This window comes from Prionailurus bengalensis, chromosome D2 (assembly GCF_016509475.1).
Source record: "Prionailurus bengalensis isolate Pbe53 chromosome D2, Fcat_Pben_1.1_paternal_pri, whole genome shotgun sequence".
Taxonomy (NCBI): Eukaryota; Metazoa; Chordata; class Mammalia; order Carnivora; family Felidae; genus Prionailurus; species Prionailurus bengalensis.
The window spans coordinates 8,282,124-8,301,154 of record NC_057351.1 but is presented as its reverse complement, the minus strand read 5'-3'; the positions used below and the strand labels follow the sequence as shown (position 1 = coordinate 8,301,154).

Below are 19,031 nucleotides of genomic sequence, written 5' to 3'. Positions count from 1 at the left end.
TCTGTCTGCCACACACATGTGCACAGCAACAATAATTTAAGCTATTTTTCCTGGATACGTAACTTTCTTAGTAACACGATAGCATTCTTTCTGATAAAACAAAATACTACATACGCAAATTATGCAATTTAAACATGGATGATATTATCATAAACTAAGACAATAGTGTGCCGATAGAAAAAAATAAACCAATTGTGAAAACCCAGAACCAACTTCAAATTCAAATACAGTGCTGTATAACATCACAGGGATGCTTACGAAAACTGAGCCAAAGTTCAATTTTCCTCGCTTGCCAGTGGTAGTGTTATACTGGTTTCTAAACGAATCGGCCTCCCTAGCGGATTACCTTGCACAACATGCCCAGCCCAAGGTCTAGGGCATGACAGGCATACAAGAAACCCAGAGTTTTCTCTCCTCCGATGTATACAACCTAAATTTATCAAAGTATCAAAAGTGAGTGGTTGTTTTCTTGCAAATCAGATTTTAAAATACATGCGTTTCTGAAAGTGATAGTACACCTGCTCACCGTAGAGACTTTGGAAAAGTTAGGGAAGTCTAAAAAGCACCTATGTGTCAACCACTCTGAGAGATTCACTGTCATTTTGGTGTGTTCTTAACGCATATGCACGCACACGTACATGCGAGTCTATGTGCATGCGGTGTGTGTGTGTGTGTGTGTGTGTGTGTGATGTATTCAGTGTACCACAGAATCCTTCTTTTTTATTTATTTTATTTATTTTTATATATATATATTTTTTAAATTTTTTTATAACGTTTTTATTTATTTTTGGGACAGAGAGAGACAGAGCATGAACGGGGGAGGGGCAGAGAGAGAGGGAGACACAGAATTGGAAACAGGCTCCAGGCTCCAAGCCATCAGCCCAGAGCCTGATGCGGGGATCGAACTCACGGACCGTGAGATCGTGACCTGGCTGAAGTCGGACGCTTAACCGACTACGCCACCCAGGCGCCCCCACAGAATCCTTCTTATCGGATATGGTGAAGGGATGGCTTTTTGATCAATCAAAAGTCAGTTCACGTAGAGAATCATTGAAAAAAATACTGTAAATATTTCAAATTATGAAACATAACTATATAATGACTTCCCAGTCTGATGGCACAGAAAAAGTTGTTATAATTCCAGATTCTTCCTCATGTAAGTGACATCCATAATGCCTCCTTTCTTGTTTTTCTTCCCTTTCCTCCCTCCCTCCCTTTTTTCTTTTCTTCCTCTTTTTGATGGAAATAAAACCTTCAAGATACCGGTAATTTGTACGAAAAGCTTTCAAGGATTTGTGATTTTTCCATTGACTTTGATCTCATCTCGTTCATCAACAATTCTTTCAGCGACTCGCCTTTACTGAAATCCTGCAAACATGGAAATGGGTTTTCATAGGAATAAAATCTGCCTTTTCTCCATATTCATATAGCATGGGTTTATATAATAGTTGGTCAAATTACACATGAATATCACAGCACCCATGAGCATAAAAAGAGTTGGAAGCGATAAGCCTACAATTCAACAGGAGGGAGAAGGAAGGGCAGCGGATCACTGTGCATTCGTCACCGCCCAGGATTCTTAGGGATGCAGCAGAGACAGTCGGGGAATCCAACCGACAGATCAGTGAGAAATCCCCTCAGGGAATTTACACCTTGAGGCTCATGCCAGAAATATATGAGAAAACATGATATATTTGCTTGAGACATTCTAACTTTTGAATACTCCCAGATTTACTTCACTGATCCCACATCACAGGGTACCACAATGAAATGCCATGCATACAATATTTTCCTTTACATTTGACTACTTTTTAATTTTTTTTGATGTTTATTTATTTTTGAGAGAGAAAGAGAGAGAGAGAGAGAGAGAGAGAGAGCACAAGCAGGGGAGGGGCAGAGAGAGAGACACGCGCACAGAATCTGAAGCAGGCTCCAGGCTCTGAGCTGTCAACACAGAGCCTGACGCGGGGCTTGAACTCACCAACTGCGGGATCATGACCTGAGCTGAAGTCGACGCTCAACTGACTGAGCCACCCAGGCGCCCCTATGTCTGATGATTTTTAAAGACCTTTTCCCCATAAATTTATTACTGTAACAGTAGGCATGAACGTTTTCAAGTTTTTGTTCCGTGTGTCCAAATTTCTTTCTTAAAAAGTTAGTAATAATTTACATTCCAGTCGTGGTTTCTGAGAGTTCTTATCTCACAAGCAAGCTCAGCGGGGCTGAAAGCACTTCTTCAGAGAAAATAAAACAAAGCAAATCAAACAAAAAAAGCAAACACAAAAATTCTTGACAGTCTGATACGCAGAGCCTCTTATCCACGTTTGAATTTGCAACTTACGCTTTAAAGACATAAGGATCTCAACCCAGAGGCCCCATGGGTGATGTTTAACAAGGTATAAAAAAGCTAGGAAGCCGTTCTTTATTCCCACTTGGAGAAGACGAAGTAAATGTAAAGAGGATTAAGTCTAAGTGGGTGGGATTCTAAGGGAGATTTTCCATGAGGGTTATTAAAACCTGGACAGGAGCCCAAGGGAGGCTGGTAGCATCTTTAGGCACAGGACCTAAGCCTGTTCAGCTGCTGGAGTTCTGGAAGCCTGCAGACCCACTACGAAACCTACCACGCTCGGTCCTTATTGGCTGTGCTAATCTACGGCAGCCCAGGTGCTCTTCCCTCCACCCTCCTGCCTCCCTTCACCGTGCAGCTGAGAGGGGTTCATGCCGGCAGGAACTAGCCCTCAACTCTACTCCATGTTGAAAACCAGGCTTGCCCCACAAGTGCGTTTTTGCTAAGCTTCGAATTCGCTCGTGTGCGAAGGATTTCCGATCTGAAATTGGTTTGCGTTTCAAAACCCTGGTGTTCTAAAATTGTTGGCCTTTGTCCACCGCTTTTCTCGCTCACCGAGTCGCAGCTGCAAAAACGCAAATGTATTTTGCAGGCTCCAGAGACCTTCCAACCGAAGGGAATTGCTAGACACATCTCTGAAGGGTGGAGGGTCCCTTGCTTTCGGAGCCCCACAATTACTATGATAGACTGTGATATATTTTAGTCGGGCCCATTGGGATGAGTTTTTTTTAAGTGTGTTTTTACTTATTTTGAGAGAGAGAGAGAGAGAGCAAGCAGGGGAGGGGCAGAGAGGGAGAGGGAGAGAGAGAATCCCAAGCAGGCTTCACGCCGTCAGCACAGAGGGCAGATGCGGGGCTCGAACTCACAAACTATGAGATCATGACCTGAGCCGAAGCCAAACCGACTGAGCCACCCAGGCGCCCCTGTGATAACCTTTAACATCCACACATGAGTCTTCTTTTGCTCCTGAAAAACAGAGCTGAAGAAATGCTCTCCCTCCAGTGGCACCTGCCATTTATAAATCGTATTTATTTGTACCCGCACCCAACAAGCAGGATACAGTTGAACTACATTAGCGTCCGGAAGGTAATTTCCCAGTTGTTTCTCTTTCCAGCAATGCTCTGATAGAGGAGAACCAAGCACCGCAAACATTTTTTCTCCATTATTACTCCGCGCTACGCCTCACCCTGACTTTCCAGCTAACGGCTGGATGTTTCGGGTCACATACCAGGAGGGCATGGCAGACAGCAGAACTTGCTCCCACGATGCAGACCTTCCCTGCATCCAGGCTCCCCTTCGGTAGCGTTCTTACTCAATTTCAACACCTTGGAGTTGACATCGGTGACCTGAGCACTGTCGCCTCTGAACAGCGATCCGGCAACAGAGGTAAGTATCTGAAAAAGGAAAGCATGAGCAAACACTGACTTGTCAACCAGGCAACGTGGTAAACAGGGGTGACCTGCCCCAAATGGTTACATTTGCTGTCGCACAGGCAAAATCCATGTGGGGCTGCCTCCTTCTGCTGGCTCGCCTCCAGAAAAGGAGCACGCTGGTTGTGTGACAATCCAAACTACTCTATTAATGGCATCGGGGATGATAGGAGCCAGGATTCTGGGCTCAAGTGAACCCTGGCCCCCCCAGTTACCGGCCCCATCACTGTGGGTAAAGTCCCTCAAATGCTCCCAGTCTCCATTGTGTTATCTATAGAGTGGAAATGATGTCCTTTTCATGAGTCCGTTGTGATAATTAAACGGAATACGCCCTTAAAACTCTTCACGCGATTTCTGGCACATAAGAAATAGGTGCCCAGTAAATTGTATTACTACTGTTTTCTTTTTTTAATTTTTTTTTTCAACGTTTATTTATTTTTGGGACAGAGAGAGACAGAGCATGAACGGGGGAGGGGCAGAGAGAGAGGGAGACACAGAATCAGAAACAGGCTCCAGGCTCTGAGCCATCAGCCCAGAGCCTGACGCGGGGCTCGAACCCACGGACCACGAGATCGTGACCTGGCTGAAGTCGGACGCTTAACCGACTGAGCCACCCAGGCGCCCCAATTACTACTGTTTTCTTAATTACCATTATGGTTATTGTCACACAGCTCTAGTGAGGGACAACGTCGTGACGTACGAAAACCAGTAAATTTCAAAATGACTGATTGCGGTGTGAATCCCGGCTTTTCTACCAACAGTGTGGCTTCAGGCAATTTATAAAACCACCCTGACCCTCAATTTCCTGACTCATAGGTGATGACAGCACTTTGTGTCTTGGAGAGTTATTAGGAGGATAAGAAGTGATAGCTTCTCCCAAACCTGGCATTTAGTTTATAACAAGTTCTATTTCTTCGCTTTTTATACCTAACCACAGAACAAACAGTTTTGATGAAGTCTTGTCTGGTTGTCCAACCATACAATGAATCCGATGGGATTTTCTTCACCTTTGTTCAGAAAAAAAAAATGAACTTCTTTTAGTGGAGAACCAGTCTTTAATCTATTTTCAGTTCCCTTCTTCTGGAGATAAAAGTCCGTCGGTTTAAGTGATATCGGTGTCAAATTTATCTTAGTCAGTTACACACCAGAATTCCTTGGAAAAACGAGCCCCCCAAAATGTACGGAAGCATTTGGACATAATCTCTGGTTGGTTCCTTTCTCTGACTGCCTAAGTATTTTTGGTGTCTCTAACCATATATATAATTTGGTGTCTCTAACCAATATAAATAATTCCTTCTTTTAGGTGGAATATGTGAATTCTATTGCTAAGCATCCAAAACATTTAAACTCTTAATTCCGAAGACTTTTTTTAAGGTCATTTTTCACCGTTTTCATGGCACATATTATTTTTTCTACTTTATGGCATAGTAATAATACCGGCATCTTCTGAGTCAACAGAACTAAGTGTTCTTCACGTATAAGCCCCTGCACACAAGTTCCTACGTCTTCCCTTCTAGCCCCTCCCCCCATGTCACCAAAGCCTGTGTCCCCTTCAGGTCACAGGATACCACGGGACCTTACAGGAGATGAGGTGGCCCTCTTTTCCTCCTGGGACGGTTGTGCTTAAAAATGCATTTCTAAAATTCGGTCTTCTTCCAAGAGGGCGAATGACACCAAAATATCAAGAAAATATCTCACTTGACCGGGGTCTCTCGCCAGCAAAAGGTAGGACTTGTCTGAGTCTCCAAATGCCTTTCACGGTGGCGTTCTTTCTCTGCACCCAAGAGACAGGGGCACTTACTACAGGCTATAGCCCATACATATGCTTTCTATGTGAACACATCTGCGTAAAGAACTGGTATCCAGATTGGAGGAATAATGCCTAAATACGCTGGCTTCACTGCCTCTTCAATCCCACAGACGTTCCTTGAGCACCTATTGTACGCCAGGTTACAAGAATACAAAGTAACATTGATTGTAATAGACAATGAGTATTAAGTGTCCAAAAACAGATTTGCAGGCAGGTTGTTTGTGGTGCATTAATAATTTGGGGATGTTTTACACTTTATATTGGCATGCCTCTTACTTTTTAATTTTTTTTAAGTTTATTTATTCTGTGAGAGACAGAGAGTGAGCAGGGGAGGGCAAAGAGAGAGGGAGAGAGAATCACAAGCAGTCTCCACACTGTCAGCGCTGAGCCTGACGCAGGGCTTGAACTCAACGAACTCTGAGATTGTGACCTGAGCCGAAATCAAGAGTTGACGCTTAACCGACTGAGCCACCCAGGCGCCCCGGGATGCCTCTTGGTTTTTTAAAAGACTTCTTTTTTTTTTTTTTTTAATTTTTTTTTCAACGTTTATTTATTTTTGGGACAGAGAGAGACAGAGCATGAACAGGGGAGGGGCAGAGAGAGAGGGAGACACAGAATCGGAAACAGGCTCCAGGCTCTGAGCCATCCGCCCAGAGCCCGACGCGGGGCTCGAACTCCTGGACCACGAGATCATGACCTGAGCTGAAGTCGGACGCTTAACCGACTGTGCCACCCAGGCGCCCCAAAAGACTCCTGAATCTATGAGCTTTTTCTAAGCCAAAATGTGCAACTTTGAACAAAAGATCTTTATTAGCATCCAACTCTCTTTTCCGGGTGACTGTTCCCCACTTCTTACTTTATCTGTGGGTTCTCCTGTCATCCGGTTAATATCCGTCCCTCTTCTAGATCAAAGAATCAAAAGCTAATGCATAGTAACTGAATTGGGCGTCCTGGGAAAAATAACGTGACGGTAAGCATAGCAAAGTGTTGACTGCTGAGATGGGAAGGGCTTTCCAATGAAAATTTTCCAAATTTTTAGGATCCTTATTCCAAGACCGTCTGGCTGTTCTATATGACGGTCAGGGATTAAACATAGTAGCCATCTAACATTCCAGGCGTCGCCAGCACGTACAAAGTCTCGAGCCAGTGTAAAAATCTCCCCACTGCCGGAAGTTACCAGGGAGTGCTGTTTGCAACCGACAACGCAAGACTGGATGTAAGCACCCCAAATTCTTTCCCATCGTCAGGCACCTCCACGGCTGTGAAGACGGAGGTCACAGTGAGTAACACTCCCTCTCCTCTTTCAACTCAGGTTTCCCACCAGAAACTGAAGAAAATGGTACATATTTAAACTCAGAAGAGACTGACGGGGACCGAGCCAGCCCAAACTGACAAGTGAAAAGTGCTGAGAGCTGATACCCGATCCTGTGTGCGTGGGGGTCTCCCAGGCCCAGGAGGCCCCATCCTCCTTGGTATTCTGATTCCATCCAGTATTGCTGAGACAGTGTTACGAGTGGGTCCACGAGTCATTCTTGGTTTAGGCGGTAAGTGCTCACATCTTACACTCACGGGTTGTGATACGGGTGCGATTTCTGGAGAACCGTGCGTCTTGTCGGCTTTCTAGAGCTGTCTAAAACCAATGTACTTTCTTTTTTTTTCAACGTTTATTTATTTTTGGGACAGAGAGAGACAGAGCATGAGCGGGGGAGGGGCAGAGAGAGAGGGAGACACAGAATCGGAAACAGGCTCCAGGCTCCGAGCCATCCGCCCAGAGCCCGCCGCGGGGCTCGAACTCACGGACCGCGAGATCGTGACCTGGCTGAAGCCGGACGCTTAACCGACTGCGCCCCCCAGGCGCCCCCCAATGTACTTTCTAACTCACGTTGTTTTTGTTTCACGGTTTTTTTTTCTTTTTTAAGTTTATCTATTTTGAGAGAAAGAGACAGCGCACGAGCAGCGGAGGGGCAGAGAGAGACAGAGAGAGGGAGAGAGAGAATCCCAAGCAGGCTCCGTGCTGCCAGCACAGAGCCCAACGTGGGGCTCGAACTCATGAAACTGTGAGATCATGACCTGGGCCCAAACCAAGAGTCAGACGCTCAACCGACTGAGCCGCCCAGACGCCCCAGTTTTGAAATTTTTCATTGGAAATCAAAATCCACTGTCCCCAATCCATCGAGACATTGAGACATGTAAAAGCCGGGGTAGAGCACGGAAAGACACGACTATCACTGGCCACGAGCACAGACATCAGGCCCAACTCATTTCGTGTCTGATCGCATCTGCTTCACAGAGTTGAGCTCAAGTGAGCCTCAGAGACTCACGTTAAACAAGAAAAAGAAAGCTGATCCCAAGGGCAGGCAGTGACTGGTACAAAATGTGATGTAGGCAGTGCCCCGTGCTCCATGCAGCTTGTATTTCCTTTTTGATGGTTGCATTAACTCAAGTTTGCAGTATGCAAAGATCTAACCCAAACTGTCTGGGCAGGAACTGAGGCATCTGTACTGTGACAAGGCAGGAAACCCACAAAGAACTAAATGATCTGAATGCTCCAAAAAAAAAAAAAAAAAAAAGTTTGCAGAAAAGCTGAAAAGGCCCAAAAATGGGTTAAATTAAAGGTCTGAAATGTGAAGAAACTAAGTCAGATGATAACCAAATGGGAAACAATGAAAAAGAAAAATAGTTTTATGTCTCCATCATCCTAAAGATGAGAAAGTCAGAGAACCTCAGTTCTGCTGGGAATATTCTCTAATCCATTAATCCATTAATTAACTGAGCCAATACTTTGTTGGGTACCTGCTGGGAATTCTGCTGGGAATATTCTCTAATCCATTAATCCATTAATTAACTGAGCAAATACTTTGTTGGGTACCTACTATGTGCCAGACAGGTGCCTGGAACAGAGCAGTGAACACATAAAGACTCTATTCTCATACAGATTATATGTAAGTGAGCTGTGTTAGTCAGGGTTCTCCAGAGAAATAGGACTCAAAGAGAGAGAGAGGGTGTGTGTGTGTTTGTGTGTGGGAGAGAGAGAGAGAGAGAGAGAGAGAGAGAGAGAGAGAGGCTTGGCAAGTCCAAAATCTGATGGGAAGTCAGGAAGAGCTGACTCCAGTTCAAGTCTGGAGGCAGAATTTCTTCTTCCTCAAGGTCTGCAGTCTCTGTGCTGTTAAGGCCTTCAACTGATTGGATGAGGCCCACCCACATGGGGGAGGAAAATCTCCTTTACTCAAAGTTTACCACTTTGTTTTTTTTTTTTTTTAATTCTGTTAATGTTCATTTATTTTGAGAGAGAGAGAAAGAGAGACACAGCATGAGCCGGGGGGGGGGGGGGGAGAGGGGGGAGCAGAGAGAGAGGGAGACACAGAATCCGAAGCAGGCTCCAGGCTCTGAGCTGTCAGCACAGGCCCAACACAGGGCTCAAGCTCACAGACCATGAGATCATGACCTCATGACCTGAGCTGAGTCAGATGCTTAACTGAGTGAGCCACCCGGGCACCCCAAAGTCTACCACTTTAAATGCTAATCTTGTTAAAAAGTGGCAACAACAAAAAACAAACACAACACCAAAAATACACTGTCATCAAAACACCCAGAATAACATCTGAGCAGATATCTGAGCTCTGTGGTCCAGTCACGTTGACACATACAATTCAGCATCCCATGCAAGGATATGATGTGAATACACACAGAGAAATACACACTATGCCAGGGAGGGGTAGGTGCTATGTAAAGCAATAAAGAAAGCTTAGGGGGTGTGGAGACTTTGAGGGGCGGGGCGGTGCTGTTTGAGAAAGCGTGGTCTGGGAAGGCCACCAAATAAGATGTTTGCGCAGTGAGTGGATGGAAATGTGGGGAAGAGCCAACGGGTGGCTTTCTGGGCAGGTGGCACTCAGACCTGCCAAAGTAGGGAAGAGCCTGAGGTCCTCAGCGAAATCATCACTAGCAACTAGCTGTTAAAATAAGTAAAGATCACGTCTCCCGAGCCACACAAGCCATTAGCACTTTGACTAGCAAGCCACAGCGGGATTCTATGGCCACCATAACTGTAGACACAGCAACCTCATGGACCCCTGGAATGTCAGAGCAGAGAGGGGCCACAAACACCTGTTCAGCTGCAAGACAGACTTTAAAAAGTGGATCTCCGGGAGTCGTTCCTTATCTATGGGATTTTAACATTAAACAAAAATTTTTTAATGTTTATTTATGTGTGTGTGTGTGTGTGTGTGTGTGAGAGAGAGAGAGAGAGAGAGACAGTGTGTGAGTCGGGAAGGGGCAGACAGAGAGGAGGACACAGAATCCAAAGCAGGCTCCAGGACCTGAGCCTAATGTGGGCCTTGAACCCACCAACTCGAGATCGTGACCTGAGCTGAAGTTGGACATTTAACCGACTGAGCCACCCGGGCGCCCTTGGATTTTAGTATTTTCTGCAAATCAGAATATTTGTTTCTCTCTCTCCTGAATTATCCATGAAAATGTGAAGTGGGAGCTCCGGTCCCTCAGAAGGCCATTTTCCCCGCTCCGGCGTGACATTTGCCCGGCCCAGTACAAAGTTCAACAATATGTATCTCCTCGTGGTAGTTACAACAAACCTTTGCATGAGGAATTCTCACTGTCTTTTATTTTATTTTATTTTATTTTATTTTATTTTATTTTATTTTATTTTACTTTATTTTATTTTACTTCACTTTATTTTATTTTACTTTATTTTATTTTACTTTACTATTTTATTTTATTTTACTTTATTTTATTTTATTTTATTTTACTTTACTTTATTTTATTTTATTTTATTTTATTTTATTTTAATGTTTATTTATTGAGAGAGGGGGTCAGGGGAGGGCAGAGAGAAAGGAAGAGAGAATCCCAAGCAGGCTCCATGCTGTCAGCGTGGAGACCGACGTGGGGCTCGATGCTACAAACTGTGAAATCATGACCTGAGTGGAAACGAAGAGTTGGACGCTTAACTGACTGAGCCCCCAGGCGCCCCCTGCTGTCGTATTTTATAATGCCCAGAACACATGAAATGACTTGTCCAATAATCTACGATTGGGAAGGGCCAAGGGAAAACCCAGCACTCCTGACCTAAACCTGGGCTCTGTTTTAGGTTTGTAAAATGGTTTCCTAACTACTTCTACTCCACTTAGGCACACAGACAACTCAGTGTTTTCAGACGCTTGTTGACAAGAAACAAAGAATCTGCAAAGGAAATGCATATTGAGGGTGGAAAGAGGGGGTCTGGCAGGAACTCCCTGAGAACCAGAGTCAGTCCCAAGTCTGAGAAAACTGAGGCAGGAAGTTTTCTTCCTGGCTGGGGTTCTGGCTGGCGCAAGAGGCGAAACTCCACATCCTGGTCTGCAACTTGGGAAGAAGTGGGGTTTACGTCTCCTTTCCTCCGATGTGGGTGCTGAGTTTCTGAGCACTGGCACGATGCTCACTGGGTCTGTGGTCTCTTGCAGGGGTGGGGGTCTGCAATGCACAAATAGGAACCCCAAGTCTCCCCCCCTCCACTAGAATCTTTGCACTGGCTCCTTTTGAGACTCAGAAACAGGGCTGCATGAGAGTCTATTCCTTGTAGCAAGTGACGAGACGCTGAGAGAGTAACTGGACATTCATTAGTACCCAGCATCAGTGATGGATCACCCTTCACAGCCCACCAGGTCCCTCAATACAAGAACTGAGGTGGGGACGGCCAGACCCGGAAATTGATCAGGGCTCCGCACCACGCACCACACCGCAGTGTGCCAAGCTGTCCACAGGCTCCCCGGACTTGCAAACACTCAAGGTCTAACATGGTAGTTTCAGAGAGAGTGACGTCTCAGTGACTGAATTAAGCAAGCTGCTGGAAGACACTGGGACTACCCTTTGGATTACTCCAGAGAAATCAATTGCCCTTGAGAGAGGAAATAGGATTTGAAATGGAAGTGGAAAAAAAAAAACAAAAACAAAACAAAACACTCACAACTTTTTTTTTTCTATTCTTAGTGAAATTGAAAGCAAATGGGAAAATAATGTTTGTGAGGTGGTGAAAAATGGCTGCCCTTCGAATGGCAAGAATGAGTAACAGGTGCATCGAAACAGTGTGAACTTTTCCAGGACTTCGCCCTGTCCCCTGCTGCTGAGGACATAAATGGAGCAAGAAATGATTGTTTCCTTGCTTGCTTTTTTTGATGTTTAGTTACTTAAAACAAAGCAGGAGAAAGACATCTTCGGCCATGGCCAGTCCACCATGGCCAGTCCACCATTTCCAATGATGAGAGGCATTTCTAATGTATTTGGGTAAAAAAAACAAAAATCAGGCAACAGTAACGTCCTTTTGTAATAGGTACGTTACTGAAACATGGAGAGGCAGAGAAATAAAATAAATTTTTCTGCATGAAAGAGATAAGTGAAGATTCCACTCCTTCTTACTCTTTCAAAAGGTGTAATCTCTTTTCTTTCTCAAGGCCAGCTTCTGAAAAGACCAAGAGAGAGAGAAAGAGTTGAGGCAGTTGGGGGGCGGGGGGGGGGGCGGTAAGGGACTGGCAAGATCTCTGAGTGATCAAGCAATGAACAAAATACAGTGAGGGAATCTAGAAAATTCTACCTGGGATTAGATTTTGACTAGAGTTAGAAAACCAGTTTTCAAAACTGTGATGGAGATCAGAATCATGCAGTGATGCATTAAAAAAATAATAATAATAACGTGCGGGTCCCGCCGCGGACCTAAAGAATCAGAGTCTCTGAGGACGAGGCCCTCCCTATGGCCACCTTCAGCAAGTTCTCAGTCCCGTGGATGTTCACCACGGCTGTCCTCCTAGAGGAAGATCTGAGGGGAGCCAGCCATGACATTTACAAGTGACAAGTTGAGAGCTTTACAGACCAACAGCCTGTGTTCTGCCTTGCAGACCAGAAGTTGACTTCTCCCAGAGAAACAATCACCCTTCCAAAAATAGGCCCGAAGGAAGGGAACTCACCTTTGGTGGAGGAAACACCTAATGGGAGGGCTACAACATTCTGAACAAGAGCCTGGAGTCCTTAAACGCCCAGGGGCCACAGAGGGAGCACAAGAGTACGTAACAGGCAATGTGGAGGGGAGTAGGGCATGTGGGCCTAGGTCTCCCACTTTTCAAGAGAAACCCAAATCCTCCACCATTTAGGTAGCAACTAATATTTAAAAATACGTTCCTACAGGGACGCCTGGGTGGCTCAATCAGTTAAGCCTCCCACTCTTGATTTCGGCTCAGGTTATGATCCCAGCGTCGTGGGATCGAACCCTGAAACAGGCTCCATGCTGAGTGTGGAGCCTTCTTAAGATTCTGTCTTCCTCTCTCTCTCTCTCTGCCCCTCCCATGCACCGTCTCTCTGTGTCAAAAAAAAAAAAAAACAAAACCATACTAACATACATATATACTGTGTATGTCAATCCCATGTGGACAAAAAAAAAGAAAAACAACAAAAACCAGTCTGGGACAGTGGCCTAAATCTACTAAGACATCCATATGAAAAAACAGTCTACTTTGATCACGGATTCCTTGTGAGGATGGCAGAAAACCAAAGCTCAATCATCAGCACGGGGCAAGAGCATAATCCACACGCTCTGAGTACATATTCTCTCTCTCTGTCTGTCTGTCTCTGTCTCTCTCTTCCAAGATCTCTGCCCTCAGAAATCAAAAGCATCCATGTTTCCCACACCTTGTATTTTTACAGCCTCCCAGAGCACAGAGGTGAATATATCTGGAATCTTGCACGACCTGACCAGGGGACAGCCTGTCATTAATGACTCCATGGCCAAGTTTATTCCAATGTTGCAAGTTTATCCCAGCTCACAGTTTGACAAAACCCACAGGAGGTGCGCTTGCCTTGCTGGGCTCAGCGTGTCTGCCCATTGACCTGTAGTCGGATTTGCTCATTTATAAGGCTGGTCTTGCTCCAAATGCCCAAGTCCATGCTCAATTCCCTATCATCCTCACACCTGGTGGAACTCGGGCCAGTTGTCCAACATAGACGGCTGTTTCTAAACGCCCACAGACGGCTGCGGTGGGTGCAAAGATCGTAGTTTGCACAGTTCATTCCAGAACAAGAAGGGAACAGATCAAAGGCAAGAAGGAGCTCATTCCTTCGGGGGAAGGTGGGGTTACCGATGCTACCACGATCAGTGTCTTCCTAATTAGAGCTTTACGGTTTCCACCTCACTTCAAAGGAAAGAAAAGGGCACAAGTGCATTGAGTTCTGTTCTTGTTCAGGACTGAGCTGAAGACACTTAGCTGGTGTTAGGAAGCTAAAGGCACTTTGTTTTTCTTTTTCAAAGCAAAGGCCTTCCGGAAATGAAAAGGACTTTTGAGGTAGTTAAATGCCATTTCCCCACATTTGGGAAAAGATACACACAGACAGCAGAAGGAATATAGTACTATATACACTAAGGTCCTGACAGTGATTTGCAAATAATTTTTTTGGTGATAAGACATATAGAGATCGATCCCAGTACAATTAGAAATGTTTTCTTTATAATAAGAGATTATTACAAGGTAATAAATAAAATAGTAAGTGATGAGCATTATAGAAATCCAAGTGCACTGAATAAATGCCCTCTCTGTAAACACATCCAATACAAAGTAAAAGATAAAAACTGTGTACCCAAGAAGGGACAGAAAGACTATAAACACCACTGAGGAAACCTGTAATTATGTGCAAGTGTAGATGAAACCAAGAGGCCATAAATAAAATAAAAACTGCTTGTATTTGGTGGTGAAAAAATGGGGCACCTGGGTGGCTCGGTCGGTTAAGCGGCCGACTCCGGCTCAGGTCATGATCTCGCGGTCCGTGAGTTCGAGCCCCGCGTCGGGCTCTGGGCTGACAGCTCGGAGCTTGGAGCCTGTTTCAGATTCTGTATCTCCCTCTCTCTCTGCCCCTCCCCTGTTCATGCTCTGTCTCTCTCTGTCCCAAAAATAAATAAACGTTAAAAAAAAATTTAAAAAAAATGTGGCTTTATTTTCTCAAGAATTACTTTTTGTTTCACATCATATAGTCAATTTCTCTCTACTGACTTAAAAGGAAAAAAGAGATCACTGTCCTAAATTTGGTTTCGCCTTGCTTTTCATCTTATGGGTCCACTTTTTAAATATGCCCTTTCATGATTTTTCATCCTAAGCCAACGGTCTCTAGTACCTATTACAAAACATGTGCTCACGAGGGACTTTTGGGACCAAGATGATTTGCCAAAAGGTACTTCATTCACTAGGGGTTTTCAACTGGGGGATTTCCTTATTCAGGTTTTTAGACATCCCTTCAGTGTTGTTTATTTTCTCTAACTGCTAGTTGTAATAACTGGAGTCATCTGGCTTCGCTAGCCTTCTGAGAGATTTTTTTCAAAATCCTGACAGTTCTATTCTAAGAGGTATTTAGAAATAAATTACTTGTCTAGTGTCCCAAAGAGACTTACATCCAAATCCTGGGTCCTCTTTGCTTCTCACTCTTTTTACCTTTCCCCCTCTAAACTTAGGGCAAGAACTAAAATTTCGTTTTCTCAAGTTTTAAACTCCGATTTGCCACTAGGGGTGGTAACTGTGTGTCAGAGAGGGAGGAGGGGACACTTGTTGATCTAACTGGAGCTAAGACTGGGGCCCTGATGGGCTCCGGGTAGCAATTTCATTTCTGCCTCCCAATCTTGCCATCGTTTAGAAGTCTGTGTTTTTACATCCCGGTGGTTATTGCTTTAAATTACATTTCGTAATTTCGTTTCATTCTAAATATGTTTGAGTCCATTGTGAGAGAAGTAAAACCCATTAAAAAACACATTGTGTCAAAAAATAACATAGGGATGCCTGGGCGGTTCAGTGCATTAAGCGTCTGACTCTTGATTTTGGCTCAGGTCATGATCTCACAGTTGGTGAGATCAAGCCCTGCAGTGGGCTCTACGCTGGCAGTGGGGAGCCCGCTTGGGATTTCTCGCTCTCTACCCCTCCCCTGGTCATGCTCTTTCCCTCTCTCTCTCAAAGTAAATAAACATTAAAAAGTTAAAAATAATAAAATAATGAACTAAACTAAATTACATTAAAAATACCAAAAGGGGGCGCCTAGGTGGCTCAGCAGGTTGAGCAGCTGACTCTTAATTTTGGCGGAGGTCATGATCCTAGGGTTGTGGGATGGAGTCCCTCCTGGGGCTCTGTGCTGACAGTGTGGAGACTGCTTGGGATTCCCTCTCTCTCTCTCTCTCTCTCTCTCTGCCTCTCCCTTTACTCCTCTCCCCTGCTCACATACTCTCTCTCTCTAAAATAAAAAAACATAATAAAATTTAAAAATTAAAAAAAAAAACACACACACTACAACTCATTTCATGTTTCTTAGGTTGGTTTAAAGGAAAATGACTAAATTATAAATTAAGCAATCGTTCTTAATTCTTCCACCAAAAATCTTCCATATGATCGCTTATAAATACACTGGTTTCTTTTCAAATGCCCTCTCCTTTCTCTCGGCCATAATTTTAAGACAACTGCTCTAAGAAATGTAGAAAAAACTGTGTACCTAGTACTTGCCTGACCACAGACCTCAACAGTACAAGATAAAACCTGCCAGAGGCACGTGCTAAAAAAAAAGAAAAAAGAAAAAGGAAAAAAAAGAACAGAATAGAAAAGAAAAGAAGAAAGGAAGGGAACAAGCAAGACGTCCCCACAGCTCTTTCTCAGACACATTTCTACATGAGGTCTGACTCTTTTTCTGTCTCCTTTAGACACTCGTGAATTGTCTGGGGATTTCAAACTTATTTCTTGTAGGTGCCACACAAGCAACAGCCAGAAGCTGGAGGAGAGAGGGCTCCAAGAAGGGAGAGAGAGACGTGCGGAGGTAAGAGGTGGGCGCATCCCTGGACCACCGGCAGCAACAGAGACTAGAAGACTGGAAAAAACCGAGGGGAAGAATACATGAGGCAAGCCCATTGCCAAGGTTCAACATCTGCTCCTGGGTTCCACTCCTCCCGCCATTTTCTCATTCTTGTTACTAGTAAGTCAGCACTGCTACCTGCAAAGGCACAAAAGCCAGCATTTGCTGGAAACACACGAGGTGACACGACGGACAGCGTGGAAACGTCTTGAAGAATACAGGTGTGCTCTTGGGCGAGCAGTGGGCACGAGGCGGGATTCTGTGTAATTAAATTTACGAGCCACGTTGGAGGGGCGAAACGGGACGCACACCACAAAATAGAGGCGGCGATTGCCTACGTGATGGGGTTGTGCCAGATATTTTTCTTTATTGGTCTGCACTTACAAATTTTATTGAATAAACCTGAAACTTCTTAATCTGCTAGGCCATATATTAGATGTAACTATAATAAACAAATATGTACCATTACAGATATCATCATAATAGGTATACACACACATTATTTGTGTGTGCATTCTTTCAGAAAAGCAAAAACCTCTGGAAAAGATGCAATAGTATACAAGTTAAAAAACGAAGCCCTTCTGGGTTTGGATAACTTTGCTACACTCACTAGTGCTGCTGTCCCAAGAACTGGGAGAGATTTTGCAAAAGCAACCGGCCCTGCGATAAAGCAGTGGTTAAGGATAGGAAGAAGAGAGTGTAGTCTGATTTGTACAAATCAATTTTGAATCTTACATCTTCTCTAAGAGAGCTTCCTAAAGGAAGCCAAATATTGCGCGTTACTTCCGAAAGGCCCAGTGAGTTGTTGTTGTTGGTTTCTTCCCCCCCCCCCCCCCCCCCCCCCCCCCCCCCCCCCCCCCCCCCCCCCGCCCCATATCATAAGATGGTTCCAGACATCCCTGCCCCTTCCCTTTCAACTTTTGGTGTGGTCTGGAAACCAGGTCTCAGCAACAAGTTACCTGGACTTTGGACCTAGGTCTAAATCAAGGCCCAGCTCTGCCCCTTACAGGCGCTGTGCGATCTCGGGTGCATTTAAGTGAGCTTTCTGGCCTCCATGTCGCCATCTGTGAAATGGAGCTGAAGGCATCTTCCGCGGCCCGCACCCGCGGTGAGCTTGGACTGGGGTGGCATTTATAAGCGGTCCCATCACGGCGCTGGGAGCTTGGGTGGGTCCCGATAGGACGAGAATCCGTGGACTCCCACGGAGCTCAAATGATCCAAGTCCCTTCGACGGGCCACCAGGCTGGCACTTCTGAGCTTGGGGACTCTCCCTGCTGCCCGGGATTCGAGGCCAAGGTCGGGCGCCCGGGTGCCGGCGCGCTGGGATCAGGTCCCACCTCCCGCCCCGGGGGAGGGGAGAGACAGAAGCGGCAGGGGCGCCAGCGCAGCCAGGTTTCGAGAAGAAAAGGAAGGACAAAAAGAAACGAGACGAAAGAGAACACAAACCTGAGACGGTGACTTACAGTCTTAAGGAGAGGGATTCCCGGAAGGGAAATAAAACCAGTTTCTTTTTCTGTCCCCTGATAAGAAAGTCACAAGCCTCCAGAGGCGCATTCAGCCCCAAAATCACTTTCCCGAGCCAGAAACGGCTCGGGAAACCCCAGCCCGAGGTCCCCCACCGCCCGGAGGCCGCTTTCTGCCCCAAATCCCGGAGCGGCCGCGGAGCGCGCGGGGTCGGTCCCCGGGCCCGGGGCGCACAGCCCCCCGCCCCGGAGCCGGACGCGCAGCACCGATCCCGAACACCCCCCACCCCCCGCCCCACCATGTCCCCCATCCCCGGGGAGGGGGCGGCTCTCAGATCCCGGAGAGTCCCCCACCCCCCACCCCGCAAGGCGCCGCCCCCGCCGTGCGCCCCAGGGCCGCGGACTCACCAGCCAACGGACGGCCCAGGGCCCCTTCATGGCTGCGGAGCGCCCCGCCGGCCCGCCAGAGCCTCCTCGAGCGCCAGCGCCGCCGCCCCGGGGCCCGGGAGGAGTGACCGCCGCCTGGCCCCTCCCCGGGCCCCGCCAGCCCGCGAAGGAGCTCCCCGCCCGGCCCGCCCCGACCGCGCTCCCTGCGCCCCGGAAGTCTCCCAGCACCTGCGCGCGCCCCGCCGCGGCTCCCCGAGACCGTCCCGGGGCCGGGGCGCAGGGGGAAGCCCGGCCGGGGAGCGCCCGGGGCAGGGGGGGACGGGGGGAGGCGCCGCGCGGGGCGCAGGGAGCGGTCAGGCTCGGGTGCACAGACGGGCATTCCCCGCGCGGAGGCGTTTCCGCGAGCGGCCGGCGGGCGGGGTTTCAGGTGAGGACCCCGGGGGCCGGCTGGCCGTCCTGCTGCGACCCGGAGCCTCGGCCGATGGCTGGGAACGTCCGACGAAGACCCGGCCTCCCTCCGCTCGCGGGCGGTGGCTGCGATCGAGGCTCCCGAGAGCCCCTGACTGCGGTACCCGGTGACAGCTGTCCCGCAAAGGGTTCAGATGTTGTGCCCTGGGGATTCGCCTTTATCGCTCAAGGAGAGGACAAAGCTAACGGGTTAGGACACATCACGCAGCTCCAGCAGCATTTCGTGTTCACGAGGACTTCCCCTCCTTGTTACTCATCATTTCCTGGCCAATTCT

The 19,031-nt window shown here is 46.7% G+C and overlaps 1 protein-coding gene across 3 annotated transcripts in view; it reads right to left on the bottom strand.

Moving 5' to 3' along the window:
• The window catches only part of FAS (Fas cell surface death receptor), a 28,949-nt gene extending 10,513 nt beyond the window's left edge, over window positions 1-18,436 (bottom strand). For all 3 annotated transcript variants that reach the window (XM_043596154.1, XM_043596155.1, XM_043596156.1), the window contains exons 1-2: window positions 18,310-18,436; window positions 3,576-3,741 (exon numbers count right to left, since the gene is read on the bottom strand). In XM_043596154.1, coding sequence (XP_043452089.1) covers window positions 3,576-3,741; window positions 18,310-18,339 — 196 coding nt within the window. In that variant the 5' untranslated portion in view covers window positions 18,340-18,436. The remainder of the gene's footprint in view (window positions 1-3,575; window positions 3,742-18,309) is intronic.
• Window positions 18,437-19,031: the final 595 nt, after the last annotated feature.